The sequence below is a fragment of the Fukomys damarensis genome, unplaced genomic scaffold, assembly GCF_012274545.1.
Source record: "Fukomys damarensis isolate Sample0158 unplaced genomic scaffold, DMR_v1.0_HiC HiC_scaffold_28, whole genome shotgun sequence".
NCBI classification, from domain to species: Eukaryota; Metazoa; Chordata; class Mammalia; order Rodentia; family Bathyergidae; genus Fukomys; species Fukomys damarensis.
The window spans coordinates 3,278,051-3,296,683 of record NW_022900940.1 but is presented as its reverse complement, the minus strand read 5'-3'; the positions used below and the strand labels follow the sequence as shown (position 1 = coordinate 3,296,683).

Sequence of the window (18,633 nt, the reverse complement as noted above, 5' to 3'; positions counted from 1 at the left end):
GGACGCCTAAGCTGAACCCTTGAGGTGCCTCAAAGCATTAGAACTTCCATTTAAAATTGCCTACATTTGGCTTTTTTCCCTTTTTCTTTTTCATAAGTGTCAAGATTTTAGATATAGATATAGATATCCCTTTGTATTCCTGGGGACTCATTCTCTGACCTGCAAATATCAAACTCCCCAATAGCACAGTGTTTGCATGTGATCTACGTACATCTTTCCACACACTTTAAATCATCTATAGAATACTTCAATCTCTAATACAATGACGATGCTGTGTAAATAGTTGTTATACTCTACTGTTTAAGGTACCAGGGGGAAAAGCCGATACATGTTCAGTACAAATATGATCCTTTTTCCCAAATAGTTTTGATCTGCGGTTGTTTAACTCTGGATGCAAAACCCTTGAGAAAAAGAGCCATCCTTATATAACATTGGAACAGTACTATGTGTATAATTTACAAAAATAATGTAATGAAGTTGGGTGGAATAATATTGAGGACCACTTAGCCATTTACATGAAAAACATTTACTTTCCTCATATTCTTTTTTTTGTACCAGAAATCGAACTCAGGACCTTGCGCTTGTGAGGCAAGCAGTAGAACCACTGAGCTAAATCCCAGGCCCTCCTCATATTCTTTGACCTAGAAGTTTGACTTGGAATTTAGCCAATTTACCCTAAGGAGACAAACGTGCATATACACAAACACATACTTAGCTATGAGGATCTTATTGAACAATTTGTACTTGTGGGAAATGAACAGTCTTAGTATCCAACAAATATGATTGGTTGCATAAATAATATAGTTTATAAACTCCAGTTCCCAACAGATAACTCTTAGAACATGTGTTGTAGTATAATATATAATTGGCCAAAATAAAATTTTCTAGTTTTTCGGTCAAAAAGCTCAGCTGGCAGGACTGAGGATGTAGCTCTTGGGTAAAACACTTGCTTAGCATGTGTAAGACCTGGGGTTTTGTAAGACAAAACAAAAGGCAGATGATAAAGATAATTGAGCCCATAATCCTAAAAGAAATGACTGGAATGATAAATCAAAATGTATTTGTGGTGGCTCTAAGCAGTGGTGAGATAGGATTTTTTTAAATTTTTTCCATACCTTCCTATGTTAAGTTTTGTATGATGAGTATTTCTGAATAAATTTTAGGTTCACAAAGTTCAAAGTTTGAATATGATAAAAGCATTTAGAGTAAAAAATACCAACAAACTTGTATAGCTCTTTTAGTCAACCTATTCCTCCTTTGAGGGTTCAAGGTTTTGAGTTTCTCGAGTATCTTCTTAAGGATCTATTACATTTATATCATTTTTATGTTAACGTATGTTCTTACTGCCCTCTATCACATGAATGCCATGTGATATGCACTGTTTCACATTTTGTTATACTCAGTAAGCTTGAATATTTGTCCTTTCTCCCATATGGGAATATTCCTGAAGGGTGCATTTCTAAAAGTGGAATTGCTGGATCCAAGCAAATGTACATTTGTAATTTAAATAAATATTATTACACTGCCCCCTGAAATTACAAAAACCTCTTCTCAGGGTATCCTTTAGTACTTTAATGTTCAAGTCTTCGTACGTTTCACTTTAGTTCCATTTTAATTTATCTAGGCTTAATGGATACTTAATAGGAAAACCAAATAATTTAAAATATTAAACTCCTCACTCATGGTGGAAATTCAAGTGCTGGTTATCCCCAGCTGGCAGATCACAGGACTCTAGATGCAGATAAGGATATCCTGCAAAGGTTCAGCTTACATGGGCACGAATAGTGTAGCAAGACCTCTGCTCTCCTTTCTGCTAGTTTACTGGCTTCCAGAGTCTCACTGGCGTGAAGAGGGAAACTCCAAGAGCTTGATTTCCATCCTGAAGTGAAGTTTTCACTCCACAAGAATTGAGGTTGCTGGTTGGACTTGCCCTCTGGTGCACTGTAAGTCGTTCTCATCATTTAAATGAAGAGAGACAGGCTCCTGTGGAGAAATGGAGTGGGTCGGTGTGTGCAGGCATGTGAGGGTATGCAGGAAGAAAATGAATTTTATTCCTGCAAAGATGCCGTAGACTTCTACTCACTGGCAAATGCAAGCAGCTGTACTGAAATGTCAAATGGATTTGTACAGCTGACTCAAGTTGCCAAAAAGAGAGCAGTGTAGTAGTTCCATAAATTGACCCCCTACCCAGCCAAACCCTGCTTAATATAGATCTGGCCTGAGCTTAGCAGTAGTTGCTCCTAGCCACCTAGCAAACACCAGTGAGGTTCTTGGGGAAAAAATATCTCAAGGGTGGGTTGACCTGAGACACTTGTTAACTCAGAGAACTTCTTGTGTTTTTCTTCCTCATCTTTTTAAAAATCATCTTTAATTCTTTTATTTTTTTCTTTAGTGAAATAGAGACAGAAAAAAAATGTCAGAGCATAGCAGGAATTCAGATGAAGAACTCCTTGGTGAGGAGCTCGATGAAGATGAGATCTTGGCCAACTTGTCTCCTGAAGAGCTGAAGGAACTGCAGTCGGAAATGGACGTCATGGCCCCTGACCCTCACCTCCCTGTAGGCATGATCCAGAAAGATCAGACGGACAAGCCACCGACAGGAAACTTTGACCATAGGTCTCTTGTTGATTATATGTATTGGCAAAAGGCATCCAGGCGCATGCTGGAAGATGAACGTGTTCCTGTCACCTTTGTGCAGTCTGAGGTAACCAGGGATGTGTGTGCGACCCAAGAATGGCACTGGGGACTGGGCTGTCCAGGGTGCGTGTTGCCGCTATGATGTCCCAGGACTCCGGGGTTTTGTTCAGTCTTTTTGTCACATCTAGATTATATCACAGTGTCTCATTCCCTTCCACAGATGATTTCTGGAACACTTGGTATACTGTGAAGGAAAAAATGGTCATTTCTTGTTCAGTGTCTGTTCTTAAACCTTGCTGTAAGGTGTGCTGTGTAGGAAAGCCTATGTGCTATAGCTATGAGACTTGGAAGCAGTTTTCTTAACTTTTTCTTTTTCTTCTCATCTTCTTTCTTCTTGGCACATGGGCCCTTTTGAGAAGATTGCACCCTTTTTTTTTTCTGGCGCATCCATGTGTATGAAATATTTCACATCCAGTGAAAAAGATTTCCTAGTTCCCTAAAAGTCTAGTCACACAGTGTGCAATTAAATCAGGTCAAATAACCAGAAATGTGTAATGTTCCCACCATGCATTGGGTATCAGTGATGTCATTTAGAAACTGGTAGCTATTCAGCTGTTTTAAATGGCATTATTTTATCTTTAAAATAATTTATTTTATATTATATTTAGCAAAAATGTGCATAAATCTACACAGAAATTCCAAGAACAAGGAATAGATCAGGTTTTGTTTTAGTGAAAATTTTCTGGCAAAATAGAGCACAATGAGATAGGTCTTCCATTTGATTGTCAAAGCACAGTTATAAGGATGGTGTTGCATTTTGTTTTGTTTTGTTTTGTGGCACTGGGGATTAGATCCAGGACCTCCTAGGCAAATGCTGTACCACTGAACTATACCCCAGCCTTTTAAAAATTTAAGACAGAGGCTCACTTAGTTGCCTATGCTGGCCTCAAACTTGCAATCTTCTTGCCTCAGTCTCCCAAGTAGCTGGGATTATAAGCATGTACCACTGCAAGACAGTTCTTTCTGAAAAAAAATTAAAAACTAGAATTGTGATGACTCTGTGAATTTCAAGTATATCAGCATAGTGTTGTTTTAAACATTTCACTTAAAAATGACTTAGTAAAAACAAGACAGATTATTCCCCCACATAAAGTTTCTTCTGTTATGTCTGCTGATACTATTGTATCTTGTCAGATTACTATCGATTGGCTGTCAGTAAGGTTTCATAGTCAAGAGACTTTAAATATGTACTGAGCTCAAAAAAATGAATTGCTGACTTGATCAGAATAGAGTTTATGATTTCAAATTGTAGACCTTTTTTATTTTTCCCCTCCTATACCAGGAACAAAACCCAAGACCTTGAGCTTGTGAGGCAGGCTAGGTGCCACTGAGCTAAATCCCTGGCCCTGATAAATTGTAGACCTTTTACAAGTGGAGGTCAATGGATTCAAACCCAACTCTACAGGAGCACCAATTCTAGAGAAAAAAACAAAAACAAAACAAAAAAAAAACAAGACTGACTACTTCTACCTTTGTTTCTTCCTCTGGTAAACAGCTTGATGGTTGGCTCCCCCTGCTGGGACAGATGAGAAATTTAGTGGAAAAGGCTTTAGTTGAGTAAGTAGGCTGTTACCAACTGTGGATTACAATCTATAACTAAAGGGGTGATTGAAAAATACAGTAAATGTTGAAATTAAAAATCATATTACAGTAAAAGACACATTATTGTGGGGTGTATTTAAAGTGAGAGGGAATATTCTGAGTATTTCGGGAGGATTTATGACTTTAATTTACCGTAATAAAATTTTAATTTGATGCCATATTTTTGATGACCCCACATTAATCAACCATTTACAGCAATTTCTGTCAAATGAAAAACATGGTAGTATGTCCTCATCACCTTATTCACCAGATTTGGTACCATATGACTCCTAGATCTCCCCCAAGGCCCAAATGCCCATTAGAAGTAAACATTTTGAATTAATTCAGGACGTGGAGGCAGCCACAACAAGACAGCTAAAGACGTGAAAGAGGGTTTCCAGAGCTGCTTCAGAGAGTGGCGAGAACAGTGGGGAAAGTGTGTCTGATGTGAGGGGGAATCTTTTGAGGAGAATTAATAGCAATATATCTTTTACTATAATATATTTTAAAAACGATAAATACCATATTTTACCACACCTCACATACATGAGCATTAACTTTTGTTCAGATGACCCTATGTCTCAGATTCTCATACTAGCTTTGAAAAATGACACCTGTAAGTTAGACCTGTTGTATACAAGAGCATAAATAATTGATACACAAGAATAAAATAAACTATATTTATTTTTAACACTAGAGATTAAAAACAGAGCCTCGCACATCCTGGGGAGGCACTGTACTATTGAGCTGTATCCATAGCCTTTTTTTATTTTGAGATAGAGCCTCCCTAAGTTGCCCAGGCTGACCTTGAACTTGTGATGCTCCCGCCTTAGTCTCCGGAGTAGCTGCAGGTATAAGCATGCACCACTGTGCCCGGAGCCTTGTCCCTAAAAACATTATTGATGGGTTACTGCCATTCATCTTCCCAGACAGAGCAACCATTTCTACATGTCTGCATAATCTCAGTCCACTCTGTAGCTGGCTTCCTTTTCTAGACACAAAAGAAACAAGGCTATTGAGCCTATCTCTGGAGTAGCCACGTACTTTCCACAAAGCTAGTAAGACAAAATCCAAACCAAGGTTTTTTTTTTTTAAGAAAACATTCCAGCTTATTTGACTGCCCTCATTTTTCTCATAGTATATTCCCAGGGAAATTTGATGTGCATGTTATATACGATTAGCAGGCATTTTAATAAATTTTAGTTAGGGCAATAAGGAATTACTGGTAACCCAGGGATGTTGAGTACAAAGATGTTTTTTTAGCTATATATGAGGAATGTATTGAGGAAATGCCATAAAATTTTCAAAACAAACACATTTGTAACTGCTTCTGGAATTAAATGCCATTTTGAAAAGCAACAGTTTTTTAAAAATTAACTGCATTTTATTTTAATACAGTTGGTGTCTTATACCCTCAGGTCTACATCCTTAGATCCAACCAACTGTAAATAAAAAAAAAATAGTTCTTAAAAACTTGAATCTGAGCTAAACATATATAGACTTTTTTCTTTATCATCACTCCCCAATAGCAATAGAATTTACATTGTGCTGGGTATTGTGAGTCATCTAAAGATGACCGAAAGTACCTCTAAAAGGGGAGATGTGTATAGTTATATACAGATACCATAACTCTTCTTTATAAGGGACTCGATCACCCATGAATTTGGGTAGCCCAAGGGGTCCTGGAGCCAATCCCCCAGTGACACCAAAGGGAATCGCTCTATATGGATGGGATCAACACAGATGAAAATAAATTTTTACTTATGTGAGTCTATAAAAATGTGTCTTTATTACAGTTGTGTTTTGAAATGACTTTAGAATTATGTCATATAAAAAGCGAAAGTCAGGGCTGGTGAAGCTCAGTGGTAGACCACTTACTCGCCTAACATAGACAGGCCTTAGGCTCAATCTCCAGAAAAGGAAAAGAAAAATAAAAGTGAAAGTCTTCCAAATGCTTCCCCTCTTCAGACTTTTCTTAACAGTTATTGCTCTTTCTCAGAAACAACCACAAGCCTGAAACATTGCAACAGTGTTTTCTATTCCAACAGCTTTTCCCAGCACAGTGGTACTGCACACGTGGTATTGGCTTGCTTTTTTGTTTTCCTAATATAAATTTTGGCTTGATTTTTTTTTCATTTAAAATAAATAACTCTCACTTAGATATTTTTATCTCTGGTAGATATTGCTGAACTTCCTCTTTGTTCACCGCCCTGTATTCTAACTCTCACAAACCTGTCTTGTAGGGAAACACTCAAGAACAGCCTGAAAGAGACAGAAGTAATAAAAATGTGCCCCAATTTTTAAGAGAAAAGCTCAATAATGAAATAGCTGCAATTAAAAAGGAATCAAAGAGCAGCAATGACAGCGAGGATGAGGAAGACGAAGATGATGCTAGCGAAGGCGATGAAGATGATGGAGGAGAAGATGATGGGGAAGGGAATGGTGACAAGACAGAAAGAGAAGAGGAAACGAAAGCAAAGCAACGAATCAGAAACTGTGAGAGCAACTGCCAACAGGAAACTACTGGAGCCGTCAAGGAACAGGCAGACCAACCAGAGGCCCAAGAAAAAAGTGAGAAAAAAATATCAAAATTAGATCCTAAGAAGTTAGCTCTAGATACCAGTTTTCTGAAAGTAAGTGCAAGGCCTTCGGGGAACCAAACAGATCTGGATGGGAGCTTAAGGAGAGCAAGACAAAACGACCCTGACATGAAGGAACTCAACCTGAACAACATTGAAAACATCCCCAGGGAGATGTTACTGGACTTTGTTAATGCCATGAAGAAGAACAAACACATCAAAACTTTCAGTCTGGCAAATGTGGGCGCCGATGAGAGCGTGGCATTCGCCTTGGCCAACATGCTGCGTGAGAACAGGAGCATCACCACGCTCAACATTGAGTCCAACTTCATCACGGGCAGAGGCATTGTGGCCATCATGAGGTGTCTCCAGTTTAACGAGACACTTGTCGAACTTCGATTCCACAATCAAAGGCACATGCTCGGCCACCAAGCTGAAATGGAGATATCCAGGCTTTTGAAGGCCAACCATACTCTCCTGAAGATGGGCTACCATTTTGAGCTTCCGGGGCCTAGAATGGTGGTAACTAATCTGCTCACCAGGAATCAGGATAAACAAAGGCAGAAAAGGCAAGAAGAACAGAAACAGCAGCAACTCAAAGAACAGAGAAAGTTGATAGCCATGTTGGAGAATGGTTTGGGGCTACCCCCGGGGATGTGGGAGATGTTGGGAGGACCCATACCTGATTCCAGAATGCGGGAGTTCCTCCAGCAGCCTCCTCAGCCTCCTAGTACCCAACTAGCTCCCTTCAGCCTAAGAAATGAGTTGATGACAAAACCATCACCGTCTCCCCAGTACAAGACGGACCCTGACTCCTTCCGAGGGGTGAAGCTGAAGAGGATCCAGCGCAAATCTCGCATGCCGGAAGCCAGAGAACCGCCAGAGAAAACCAACCTCAAAGATGTGATCAGAACACTGAAGCCAGTGCCACGGAACAGGCCGCCTCCATTGGTGGAAATCACTCCCAGGGATCAGCTCTTGAATGATATCCGTCACAGCAACATCGCCTATCTTAAACCTGTAAGTAGAAGGAGGGGAAAATGGTGACAACCACCACAAGAGACGTATCCCAATTCTGTTCCCTGTACCTTTTAACACAAGGAATACGAATGGTGACTAGCTGGGGGAAGCCAGGAAGCATAAGTCTCAGATAGTGCTTGTCCCTAAAGACCTAACAGCTGTGTGACTACTGTGTCCATCATGTTAGCAGCTGACATTTATTGAGCACTTTCTATAAGCCAGGATGGTCGTATTGATGAGCACATATCATCTTACAATTGCCTACGTAGGCACCACTATCCTTCGCATTTAAGAGGAGGAGGCTTGGCCAGTAGAGTACTGTAGTGCAGCAGGAGCGTGTTGCACCCATGAAAAGATGAGGCTGAGGCTTTGAGAAGTTGCTAACATGCCTAAGAGTTGTGGCTAAGGAGTGGCAGTTCTGAGTCAAACTTTGATTCACCCTGCTGTTCTGCACCCTCCAAGCGTATGTGCAAAATGACACCATCCTAGCCACACACAGATGCTGGGAGATCCCCCAGGGCCTGCTGGGAGGAGTAAACAAGAAGGAGACCTAATTGGGCCAAGTTTATAAGTATCTCAAAAACCTCTAAAGATGGTTGATTCTGTTTTGGTAAACAAAGAGAGATTACCCACAATTGCATTTATACACTTCGCCTTTTATTTTCTTTTGGTGGTGTTGGTACAGGGATTGAACCCAGTGCCTTGGCACTGAGCTACACCCCGGCCCCTTTTTTATTTTTGAGGTAGAATTGCTAAGTCGATGATCCTCTTGCCTCAGTCTCCCAGAGTGCTGCTCCCAATTCACATTCTTCAGTTACTAGGTGGATAGATGAACGGTAGCCTTCAAGTTAGAGTGTCCATGAATCCAAAGAGTTTGAAAATATTTACCGTTCTCTCAGTTTTAATGTTTACTATGACTCAATATTGCCATTAAGTGAAAAAGTTCTCTTTGCAGCAGCCAAGGTTGCAGCAAGGAATTTTTGGAGGTCATTATAGTGACGGCACTTGTAGAGGCTGAAGGGTGTGTGTCCATGTTACATCAATCTATATGTGACTGTGTGAATGTCTTGTGTGTAATTTATCTGAGAGATTTTACCTTGACAGCAGAGTCAGAATATTGTTTCATCATAGATTCACACATTTTAAAAATGTGTTAAACAGATTCGCGTGCAAACTTGTACTTTTTCTATTTTAAAGAGCTTTATATTCTAAAATGAGATCATTGTTACTTCCCCAGCACCACATTTAAGAAGATAATCGCTATTTATTCACATATATACATATTTATATCTCTTCTTCCCATCTTTTAGAAATATAGAGCTGGGGATTTAGCTCAGTGGTTCTGGTGCCTGCTTTGCAAGCTCAAGGTCCTGAAGTCAATCCCCCATACCACCAAAAAAAAAAAAAACCAAAAAAAAGAAATATAGAATTACTCATATTCCATTTTTTTAATCAAAGATGTCTTTCATCAATGATTCGGGGCAGCCTTAGCTTTCCGGGATGAGTGGTGGGAGAGCAATAGAGGTCACATGGGGCCAGTTGTGGTTCTTTGCTTGACCTTGGGCACAACTTCAAGACTGCACCGGCTCTTCTCCCGACAGCCAGCCGCGGGGTGAATGAGGGTGTTTGAGATAATGAAACACTCCATCGTTTCCTTCATAATCTGTCTTTGGTGAAGAATAACCTAGCCACCCTGATGGCTCTAAACCGGGAAATAACTGTCCAGACAGAATGACAGTCTTATCTTGGAATCTGTGTGACAGGTGGCGTGTAGATTCAGAGGGAAATGAGAAACGGAGTTCAGACAGTTATCTGAGCCGCCTCCCGGATTTCCAAGGGAAGGTGCCCTGAGTCGATTCCGTCCCATCTGCTCGCCGATTCATGAGTGCCCCCAGCGTTTGTTCATGTGAAAGGGGCAGGGGAACCCAGTAAGGCAGGTGCAGTCTCCACCTCCTGGAGCTGACAGCATAGATTTTACATTTGTCAGGGTCAAAACTCTTTCCCTTTTACTGACCTGAGAAGGTTTCAGCTTTGGGGCTAAATCCTAGAACAAATGACATTAAAATCAATTCATGCTGATATTTGCAACAATGCAACAGCCTACTAAGTGCTAAATTTCTCCTGGTTTAATCAGTTATAAAATGTTATGAATTTTAATTGCTTATTTTTAAAAATAAATCGAGAAAGTAAAACATGTTGCTAACTAAAGCATCACCTACCTGCCTTTTAGTGACAGTCTTGCATTCACCACTGCTCGGAATACTCCCAATAGCTTTCAACTATTAATAGGAATTGCTAATTTCTCCTGCTTTCATTTGCCTGGCTTGGCCTAGGACATCTGTGTTTTCTCATGTATTTCTCAAATGTCACACAACTTCATCTACTTGGTCTTGCGAAACACCATAAGAAAACTGTGAGTCAAGTATGGTGGCACACTCCTGCAATCCCAGTACTCTGGAAGGCTGAAGTAGGAAGATCTCAGGTTTGAGCTCAGCCTGAGCAGTTTTGCAACTTGGTAAGATCCTGTCTCAAAGTGAAAAAATTTTAAAAGGCTTGGGGATGTAGCTCAGTGTGAAGGCCCTGGGTTCAGTCCCCAGCAAAAAAGAAAAAAGAAAAGAAAGGGCTAGGTATGGGAGCACAAGCCTGTAACCCCAGTGCTCGGGAGACTTAGGCAGGAGGATAACCATGAGTTCAAGATCAGTCTGGGCTACATAGTGATTTCAAGGCCAGCCTGAACCACATAATGAGACTCTGGCTTGAAAAAACAAAATAACAACAACAAACAAAAAAAAAAAAAAAAAGGAAAGAAAAAGAAAATGTGAAAATGCATTTGCTTTACTAATATCATCTTGTTCCCTGCTGCTTTGTTTCCTTGCCTTTCTACATACATAATAAATATCTGCTTGAAAGGCAAGTCATACTATAATCTTTTAATACATCTTACTTTTTTATCTTTTTATTTTGAAATAATTTTTGACCAATAGAAATTCAAAAATAGCATAACATACCCATCACATTTTACCACAGTTGCCTTATCTTGCTTTAAAAGCCATTTTAGGTTGCAAAGCACATGCATGTGTGCTGCCCCAACAGGGTGTGTAACTCTTTGGGGCAGTGACAGAATGCAGAGCTGTGATGTGTCACCCTTATACCTGTGGCCAGCTGATGTGCAACGCCACTAATTTTAAGATTCATTCTGATTTCTTAGCTGGGAAAACATCACAAACATGCCTCGTAGACTCAAGGAAATACTTTAAACACCATGAGTGGTCATGTGACAACACCCTGAGAGGAAGGGATATTTTTGGTCCTTCCCATAAAACATAATAATCACTTTATAGAGGTGAAATGAGAAGTTTATGGCTTTGGGGTACACATGCCCTCCAAACCCCTTAATCTTCAAAAATGGGATTAAAATTAACACTCAATTTTGAAATCCTGTTTTTTTTTTTAAACTAATGTTCTTAATTAAAATATTGACTGCTCAAAAACACATCCAGAAATGATTTATTCTTGGAAAAACTTTTTAAAATATTTTTCCCTATAGACTTGGAAATACCGATTTTGAGCACATTGTAAGAATGAATTTTTATATATTTTTTGTTATGTTTTTCAGTTTGATGCTAATTCTTTTCCCAAACCCATGCTTCTGGCTTTGGATCCTTGAAATGAAGTTCCACCAAATCTGAATCTATAGTTGCTTAGTTCAGATGCTACCTCTTATAAGAAATGACCCATCCCACTCAGTTTAAGAGAACTAATTTCTGTAGGCCAGCTATCAAAAAATCAGTGGATAAGGCCGGGCATGATGGCACACGCCTGTAATCCCAGCACTGCAGAGCCTGAGGCAAGAGAATTGCTGTGAGTTCAAGACCAGCCTGGGCTACATAGTGAGTTCCAGGTCAGTCTCAATTACATAGTGAGACCCTGTCTCAAAAAAACCAAAAAAAAAAAAAAAAAAAAAAAAAAAAAAAAAAAAAAAAAAAAAAAAAAAAAAAAAAAAAAGAAAGAAAGAAAGAAAAAAGAAAAGAAAACCAACCAACCAAACAAACAAAAAAGCAAAAATAAAATTTGGTGGATATAGGCCAGATCTGCAGACCTGCTTTATTTGGCTTAAATGTTATAGTCTAAGTTTCAGATGTCTTATAAAAATTTCCAAACAGGGCCGGGGATTTAGCTCAGTGGTCTGTGCCAGTCTCAGAAGTGCAAGGTCCTGCATTTCATCCCTAGTACCGGGAAGAAAGAAAAATTCTAAATATCTAGCATCGCTTGAAACATCAGCTCTGGCCATCCTGGGTTATATTTACACAGCGCAGATCAGCTGCTCTGTGTGTGTGGTACATCGTGCTAGGGCTTGAACCCAAGGCCTCCCCCTGCTGGGCAGGCCCTGTCCAGTCAGCTGCTTCTGTATCTTGGCTCCTCGCTCGAGAGGAGCGCAGCTGCTCCATCTCACACCTTCCGAGCTTCATTCGTTTATTTAATTGGCTCCTGCAGAACTTTCTAGTATTCTCTTATTTTTTAAAGATCTTTTCTCTCTTTAACAAAGTGAATTTATTACACGACAACTAATCTCCTTTCCTATGAGTTAATAACTCTTAACAGATGTGACACCAGAACGAAAGCATTGTTTGTACAAGCTTTTCCCTTCCTGACACATGTACAGTTTTCTTTCGTCTTCAGAAATGTCATGGCTCTCTCCCAGCAGCGTGTTTGTGCTTTTCACTGAGGCGAGATCCCGCTTGCAGCAGCTTCTTCCCTTCACTGAGGCGACTGCAGCTGCAGCAAAGCCAGGCCTCTGCACCAGGCTCGGGACCATTTAACAGCCACTTCCTCTTACCTAGGACTCACTGTGTGCGTCTGGGTTGCCCCCAGCCAGTCTGACGACAGTGCTAAATTTCTCCTTCAGGAGGACTTCCAGATAATGTCGTGTGCAACCTTGTTTTTCAGAAGATTCCGTGAAGCCTTCATAGTTGCTATGATTGCAGAAGTTAAGATGCTGGACTGGAGCCTCTGACTTTGTCTCTGGTCCACGCTCCATTTTTAAGGCCTTTCTCTTTAACCAGCTTCTCTAGATTGTATCCTTTTGCAATTTTCTTTCCTGCTGTATCTCTTTTGGTGTCAATATCTCACTATCTAGGGCAAGACCCCAATTTCCCTTTCCCTCATTGTTACTTCTTTTTTTTCTGTCCGCCTCCCTTTTTTGTTTTTGGGGTTCTGTTGTTGTTTGCAAAACTCTCTTTTTTGTTATTAGTACATATTTGTCTTACACAATGATCACTTTCATCATATTTGAACCTGTATATAATATATCTTAATTGTTTTTCCCCCCTGGTCCATTCCTCTCCTTTCAAGCCTTCTCCTCCCTGCTTACAAAAGCTTTGTTTCCATTTTTCCCCTTCCATTTTCTCTTTTCTTAAAATCCCTTTCCCTTCCTTCTTCCCCCACATTTATTCCCCTTCCCATTTGAACGAGTCCTTCCTATTTCCCAATATCTATCTTCCATTTTGCTCCTTATGTATCCTTTAGGTTCTCCCACAAGAGAAACAATGCACCAGGCATGGGCACATTCCTGTAATCCCAGCCCTCAGGAGGCTGAGGCAGGAGGATTGCAGTAAGTTCAAGGCCAGCCTGGGGTACACCATGAGTGCATGAACTACATATCAAGACACTGTCTTAGGAGGAGAGAGAGGGAGAGGGAGAGGAGAGGGAGGGGAGGGGGGAGAGAGGTGCAGTATTTAAACTTGGGTTTCTTTCTCATTTACTTCACTTAAAATTATGGTCTCGAGGTGCATTCATTTACCTAAAAATGACTCATTTGTCCTTCTCTACCCCTTTTCCTTGTGACTGAAAAGAACTCAGAAGAATCTATAGGCATCAAAGCCAAGTGTAAATCATGACTTTGAAAATGCGGTGGTTCTTATGAGGGGAGACTGTCTAGGATAAAGCGTTGTAACATCTCACGCTCCTCTCAAAGAGCTTGCACAGGCCATGTAAACCAGAAATTATCTTTCCCTTTGGAAAGCAGCTGTTCTTCAGCCTGTGGCCTATCCCGGACTCCGATTCAGTAAGTCAGGACCTGAGACTCTGCATTTCTGACCAATCCCTGGCGGCACAGATGCTGCTTCCTGTGGGCTACATTTTGACAATCAAGACCTATGACACCTTGATACTGTTTTCCACCGAGAGCCTTACTTCTCTGCCTCCATTACGCTCTCGGCCTCAACTTGTCTCTCCTTCTTTCTGTTGGAATCTATCCATCGTCTGAGGCTTGTCTCAAGTATTACTCCTTTCACACAGAATCAAAGCAAACCCTAGAGCTGGAGATTCAGCTCAGTGGTGCCGCTGCCTGCCTCGCTAGCGCGAGGTCCCGAGTTCCATCCCAGGTACCAAAAAAAAACAAACTCCGGCTATGTATGAGGAGTGATCAAAATACACAGTGAATGTTGAAATTTTTAAAAATACAGTAAAATAGACATTGCCATTAGTCTCCCTCAAATTACTACTCCTCCCTTTGAACACACTTAGCCCACTGTCCTTGCCACTTTCTGAAGCAGGTCTGGAAATCTCTTTTGTGAGTTCTGTAGTTGAGCTGCTGTAGCTGACTCAATGTTCCAAGTGGACACAAACACAATGGTCTCAAAACACAAGAGCTGAACTAAATAATCCTGCTGAAATGAGCCTTCCCACCCAGGCTCTGTGAGTGTGCATATACGTGTGTACTGTGTAATGGCCACATGTGCAAATGGGTACCACACACTTTTTTCCCTTTTTTTTTTTTTTTTTTTTTTTTTTTTTTTTTTTTTTTTTGTTTTTTGTTCTTTTGTATGTATGTGACAAGATCTCACTAGGTAGCTCAGGCTGGCCTTAAACTCATGACAATTCTCCTGCCTCGGCCTCCCAAATGTTGGAATTCCAGACATGTGCCACCATGTCTGACTCTACATTTAAAAACTCTCTATGTAAAAACTCATTTGAACACAGGAAAAGCAAAAGAACTCCCTAATGATAGTAAAAGTTGATTCTTTCCCATTTGAAAAAGCTAGCTGGTTTGTAGTTTGTTTTTTTTTTAATGGTTTTTGTTGTTCTGCTTATAGAAGGCTTCTCTGATTAAATTATACTGTCAGTTTTTCTTATAACTTTATAGACTCTAGTCTTTAAAAGAAAACATTTGATATTACAGAATAATGAGATGGTTAGATTTTAGAAGTAAATGGGGAGCCAGGAGTCTACTTTATCATTTCTCTTTCAAAGAGCTCACTAGAGATCATTCTGTGACTCATTCATCTTTACCCCAGTGATCTGGACCGGCAGCTTGTTCATCTCTGACACACGTTATTATGTCTCTTGGTTTATTATGCTGGGTCTGTGTTGTATTTCGCTTCTTAAAATGTAATTTTGGAACCCCCTTCAGTGAGTATAAAAAGATCCATAATACAAAGATCACACTGTTTTAGCTATTCATTGCAACTTTCCAGTTATTTTAGGTACCTGGCGTATTTTTGTTCGCTATTCTTCCTAATTATCTGTTTTCCCTGAGTGAGCCTGCCATGCCACACACAGCCCTTCCTTTGAGGGAGCTGGTGGACATAAGGGCTGGAAGGCCTCTAGGCTTCTAAGCAGCATCCTCTGGTGGGCAGCGTGCTGGGAAATGTTCCTGGCCGGAGGTCATGCATGGCAGAGATGGCTGCAGGAGGCACCAGAACCAACGGCCACAATGGTTTGTCCACTGGCAGGTGGAGGTGGGCAGGAAGGGAAAAAGTGTCTCAGTTGTTGTTACACCAACTCTGAATGTCCTCTTAACTTCCTCGGTGTCTTCTGGAAGGTTATGGATGAGTACTCTCCTGAGATACAGTGCACTCGAAACCCTCAAGGAACCTGACTTTAAGCCATTCCTGAGACACAGAAATAGGAAGTAGATAAGCAGAGTTGGATTTAAGTCACTCATAGTTTTTGCACTTGGCAGGTGGGACAGGGTGTCACCAAATAATATTTTAAATTTTACTGGGCATCAAATTAGGAATGTGGTTCAAAGAAAAAATTTTTTTGTTGTTTTTTATTTTTCCCGGTGCCAGGGATCAAACTTGGGACCTTGTGCCACTGAGCTAAATCCCTGGCAGGAAAAGATCTAGTTTCAAAAGAACAAGTATCTTTTCAAGGGTTGGTCTTTTTATAGGCAGTGTATACTCATGGGCACTATAATCTGACAAATCTGGTTCACATCCTGCTCTCCCACTCCCTACCCGAGTTACCTTTGCAAAGGTAGTGTCTTCTCTGAGTCTGTTTTCTTTTTACAAGGCTATTATAGGGGCTGGGGATTTAGCTCAGTGGTTCTGCCGCTTGCCTCGCAAACACAAGGTCCCAAGTTCGATCCCCAGTATCAAACAAACAAGGTTATTGTAGGATGTCATGAGATAATTTAAAAAAAAATAAAGGTTAACATTGATTATTGTTATTATCATCACACAGCTGAGAAAACTGATGCCCAACACCAACCAGCTAGTAAGTGCTCACATCAGGCTGATTGCAGCTCCTGCCTGTCTTGTTGCTGACATGATTCGCGGCATGGTAAATGACCCTGAGACTGTCCCGGCATTGGGAAATGCCCAGTGAATGCTGGCTGTGAGGGGCAGTTTTTTTTGTCATGATTTTGCAGCGTTCTCAGGCTAGGATTTCAAATCCATTCTGCATCCATGACATTTTAGCCATAAAGTGTTTGAATTCCCATGATTGATTTTTCTCTTTTCTTTAAATGCTTAAATCACAGGTGCAGTTGCCAAAGGAACTGGTGTAAGAGGCTTCAGGGTCATCTGAAGAAGAAGAAGTTGAAACAAGGACTCTCAGGTTAAGCTTGGAGAGGATTTCTGCATACAAGAGGTGGAACTGGGAACCAGCTACCGGCTGAGAGGGGTAAAAAGCACAATGCTTGGGCCACAACAAAATGTAGGCAGAGGAAGGCAGAAGGAGACAAAAATAGTAGTAGTCATGAGCAATATTTTCTACTTGCAATCCATTTGAGTGACTTAGGTGAAATTTAGAGTCATGCTTCCAGAAGCAGAAGCTAAAAACATGTTTTCATAAACATTCACTTTACCATTGCTTTCTTCTGGTAAATAATAAATAAGACAGAAGTGTTGACCATTTATCATATTCCTGTTTTCACCCCTTCTTTCTCCTCTGCTGAAATGAACTGCACCGTATCTTGTTTTGTTTTGTTTTTTGGTACTGGGGTTCAAACTAAGGACCTTGAGCTTACAGGGCAGGAGCAGAACCACTGATCTAAATCCCCGGCCCTGCTGCACAGTTATCTTCAAGGGAATGGGTCATGTTTCAACCAATGGAAATGTGAAAAGTGAATTGAACTCCTGGCCCTTCTGCAGCTCGGAAATGGTAGGACTGCACATTAGCTTATCTCTGGAGAATCTCCAGAGCTTTCATCTCCAACCCTGCCTGGCTTTCTTCCTCATGACTCTCTTGAAGTGTTGGTGTGTTCTTCTGCTAAGGGTACCTGTGAGGGACAGAGCAGTAAAGTCACAGGATGGGAAGGAAAACAAAGAGCCAGCAGAAAAAGTAATGAGAACAAAGTAAACTCCACACAGAGGAGGTATGACCGAAACAGTATGAGAAGCGATTAAACCTAATATTTTTTTAAAGTGCCTGGTGTGGTGGTCCACACCTGTAATTCCAGCTCTGGGGAGGCTGAGGCAGGAGGAATGCTGTGAGTTCTTGACCAGCCTGGGCTACATAGTGAATTTAAGTTCACCCTGAACCACATAGTAAGACCCTGTCTCAAAAACACAAAACAAAAAAATATATTTTTTAGTAAAATGAAAAAAACTTTAAATGCCATTATCCCCTCTCCAGTACTCTCCCTTGCTTTGCACATATTTAACCCAGTATTCTTGCCACCCTCTGAAGTCCTTTCTTGTGAGTGTCTTTTCATAGCTGCCTCTGTTTCCTGAATCGACTCAAAGCGTTTATGGCAATTTCTGTCAAATAAAAACAAACATGGAACATCCTTGTTCACCTTACTCATGGAATGTGGTACCGTGTGACTTCTGGCTCTTACCTGAAATCAAAATGACCATGCCAGGCTGGGGATTTAGCTCAGTGGTGCCGCCGCCTGCCTCACAAGGGCAAGGTCCCAAGTTCGATCCCGGTAGAAGAAAAAAAAGAAAAAAAAGGCCAAGCAAGGAAAAGGTTTTGAATGGATTAGGACATCGAGGCAGGCATGCCATTCTCGAAAGAGGATTTTTAAAAGCTGCTTCAGAAAGCAGCAAGAACAATGTATAAGTGTGTTCAAAGCAAGGGGGAAGATTTTGAAGGTGATTAGTGACAATAAATTGAAACAGTTTAATCATCCATTGTCTGGTCACACCTTATGTGAACATTTCCTGCCGGTGTTTCCCATATACAATGACAACAGGAGATATTGCTGTTTTGTAGAAATAAATTAGAGGGACAGAAAATATAGTTATGGACAAGTTTTTAATATATAGTCTAGGAGTCTAATTTGATTTTTTTGTGTTCCTCAAAACCCTTCCACAGGAACCTTGCTTATAGGATTAAACTCCTTACCCATCCTTCAGGACACTCCTGGCCCCAGTGTACAAATCGTCTTAGCCACCACTCATCCTTTGTATTTGTCTTGATAAGCCAGCCTTGTACATGCCCAGTCCCTCTTCTCTGTCTGCCCTGCCACAGACCCACCCAGCAGGAAGTTTCCCTCATGTCCTCTGTGTGGGGAAGCCCATCCCAG

The 18,633-nt window shown here is 40.8% G+C and overlaps 1 protein-coding gene across 2 annotated transcripts; it reads left to right on the top strand.

The window, feature by feature from the left end:
- The first annotated feature begins 1,865 nt into the window (after window positions 1-1,865).
- Lmod3 (leiomodin 3) lies at window positions 1,866-17,064 on the top strand. 2 transcript variants are annotated; one of them, XM_033757025.1, is made up of 4 exons: window positions 1,866-1,943; window positions 2,393-2,704; window positions 6,522-7,877; window positions 16,642-17,064. In XM_033757025.1, exons 2-4 carry the CDS (start codon window positions 2,414-2,416, stop codon window positions 16,666-16,668), a joined length of 1,674 nt encoding a protein of 557 aa, XP_033612916.1. In that variant the 5' UTR covers window positions 1,866-1,943; window positions 2,393-2,413; the 3' UTR covers window positions 16,669-17,064. The 2 variants fall into 2 exon arrangements, with proteins under 2 accessions (XP_033612916.1, XP_010634258.1); XM_010635956.2 differs by lacking the exon at window positions 1,866-1,943 and adding an exon at window positions 2,258-2,292.
- The last annotated feature ends 1,569 nt before the right edge of the window (window positions 17,065-18,633 follow it).

Coding starts and splice junctions, on each gene's coding strand:
- Lmod3 (XM_033757025.1), top strand. CDS start 2,414: ATGTCAGAGCATAGCAGGAATTCAGATGAAGAACTCCTTGGTGAGGAG. Junction 2,705..6,521: donor TCACCTTTGTGCAGTCTGAG/GTAACCAGGGAT, acceptor CCTGTCTTGTAG/GGAAACACTCAAGAACAGCC. Junction 7,878..16,641: donor ACATCGCCTATCTTAAACCT/GTAAGTAGAAGG, acceptor CTTAAATCACAG/GTGCAGTTGCCAAAGGAACT.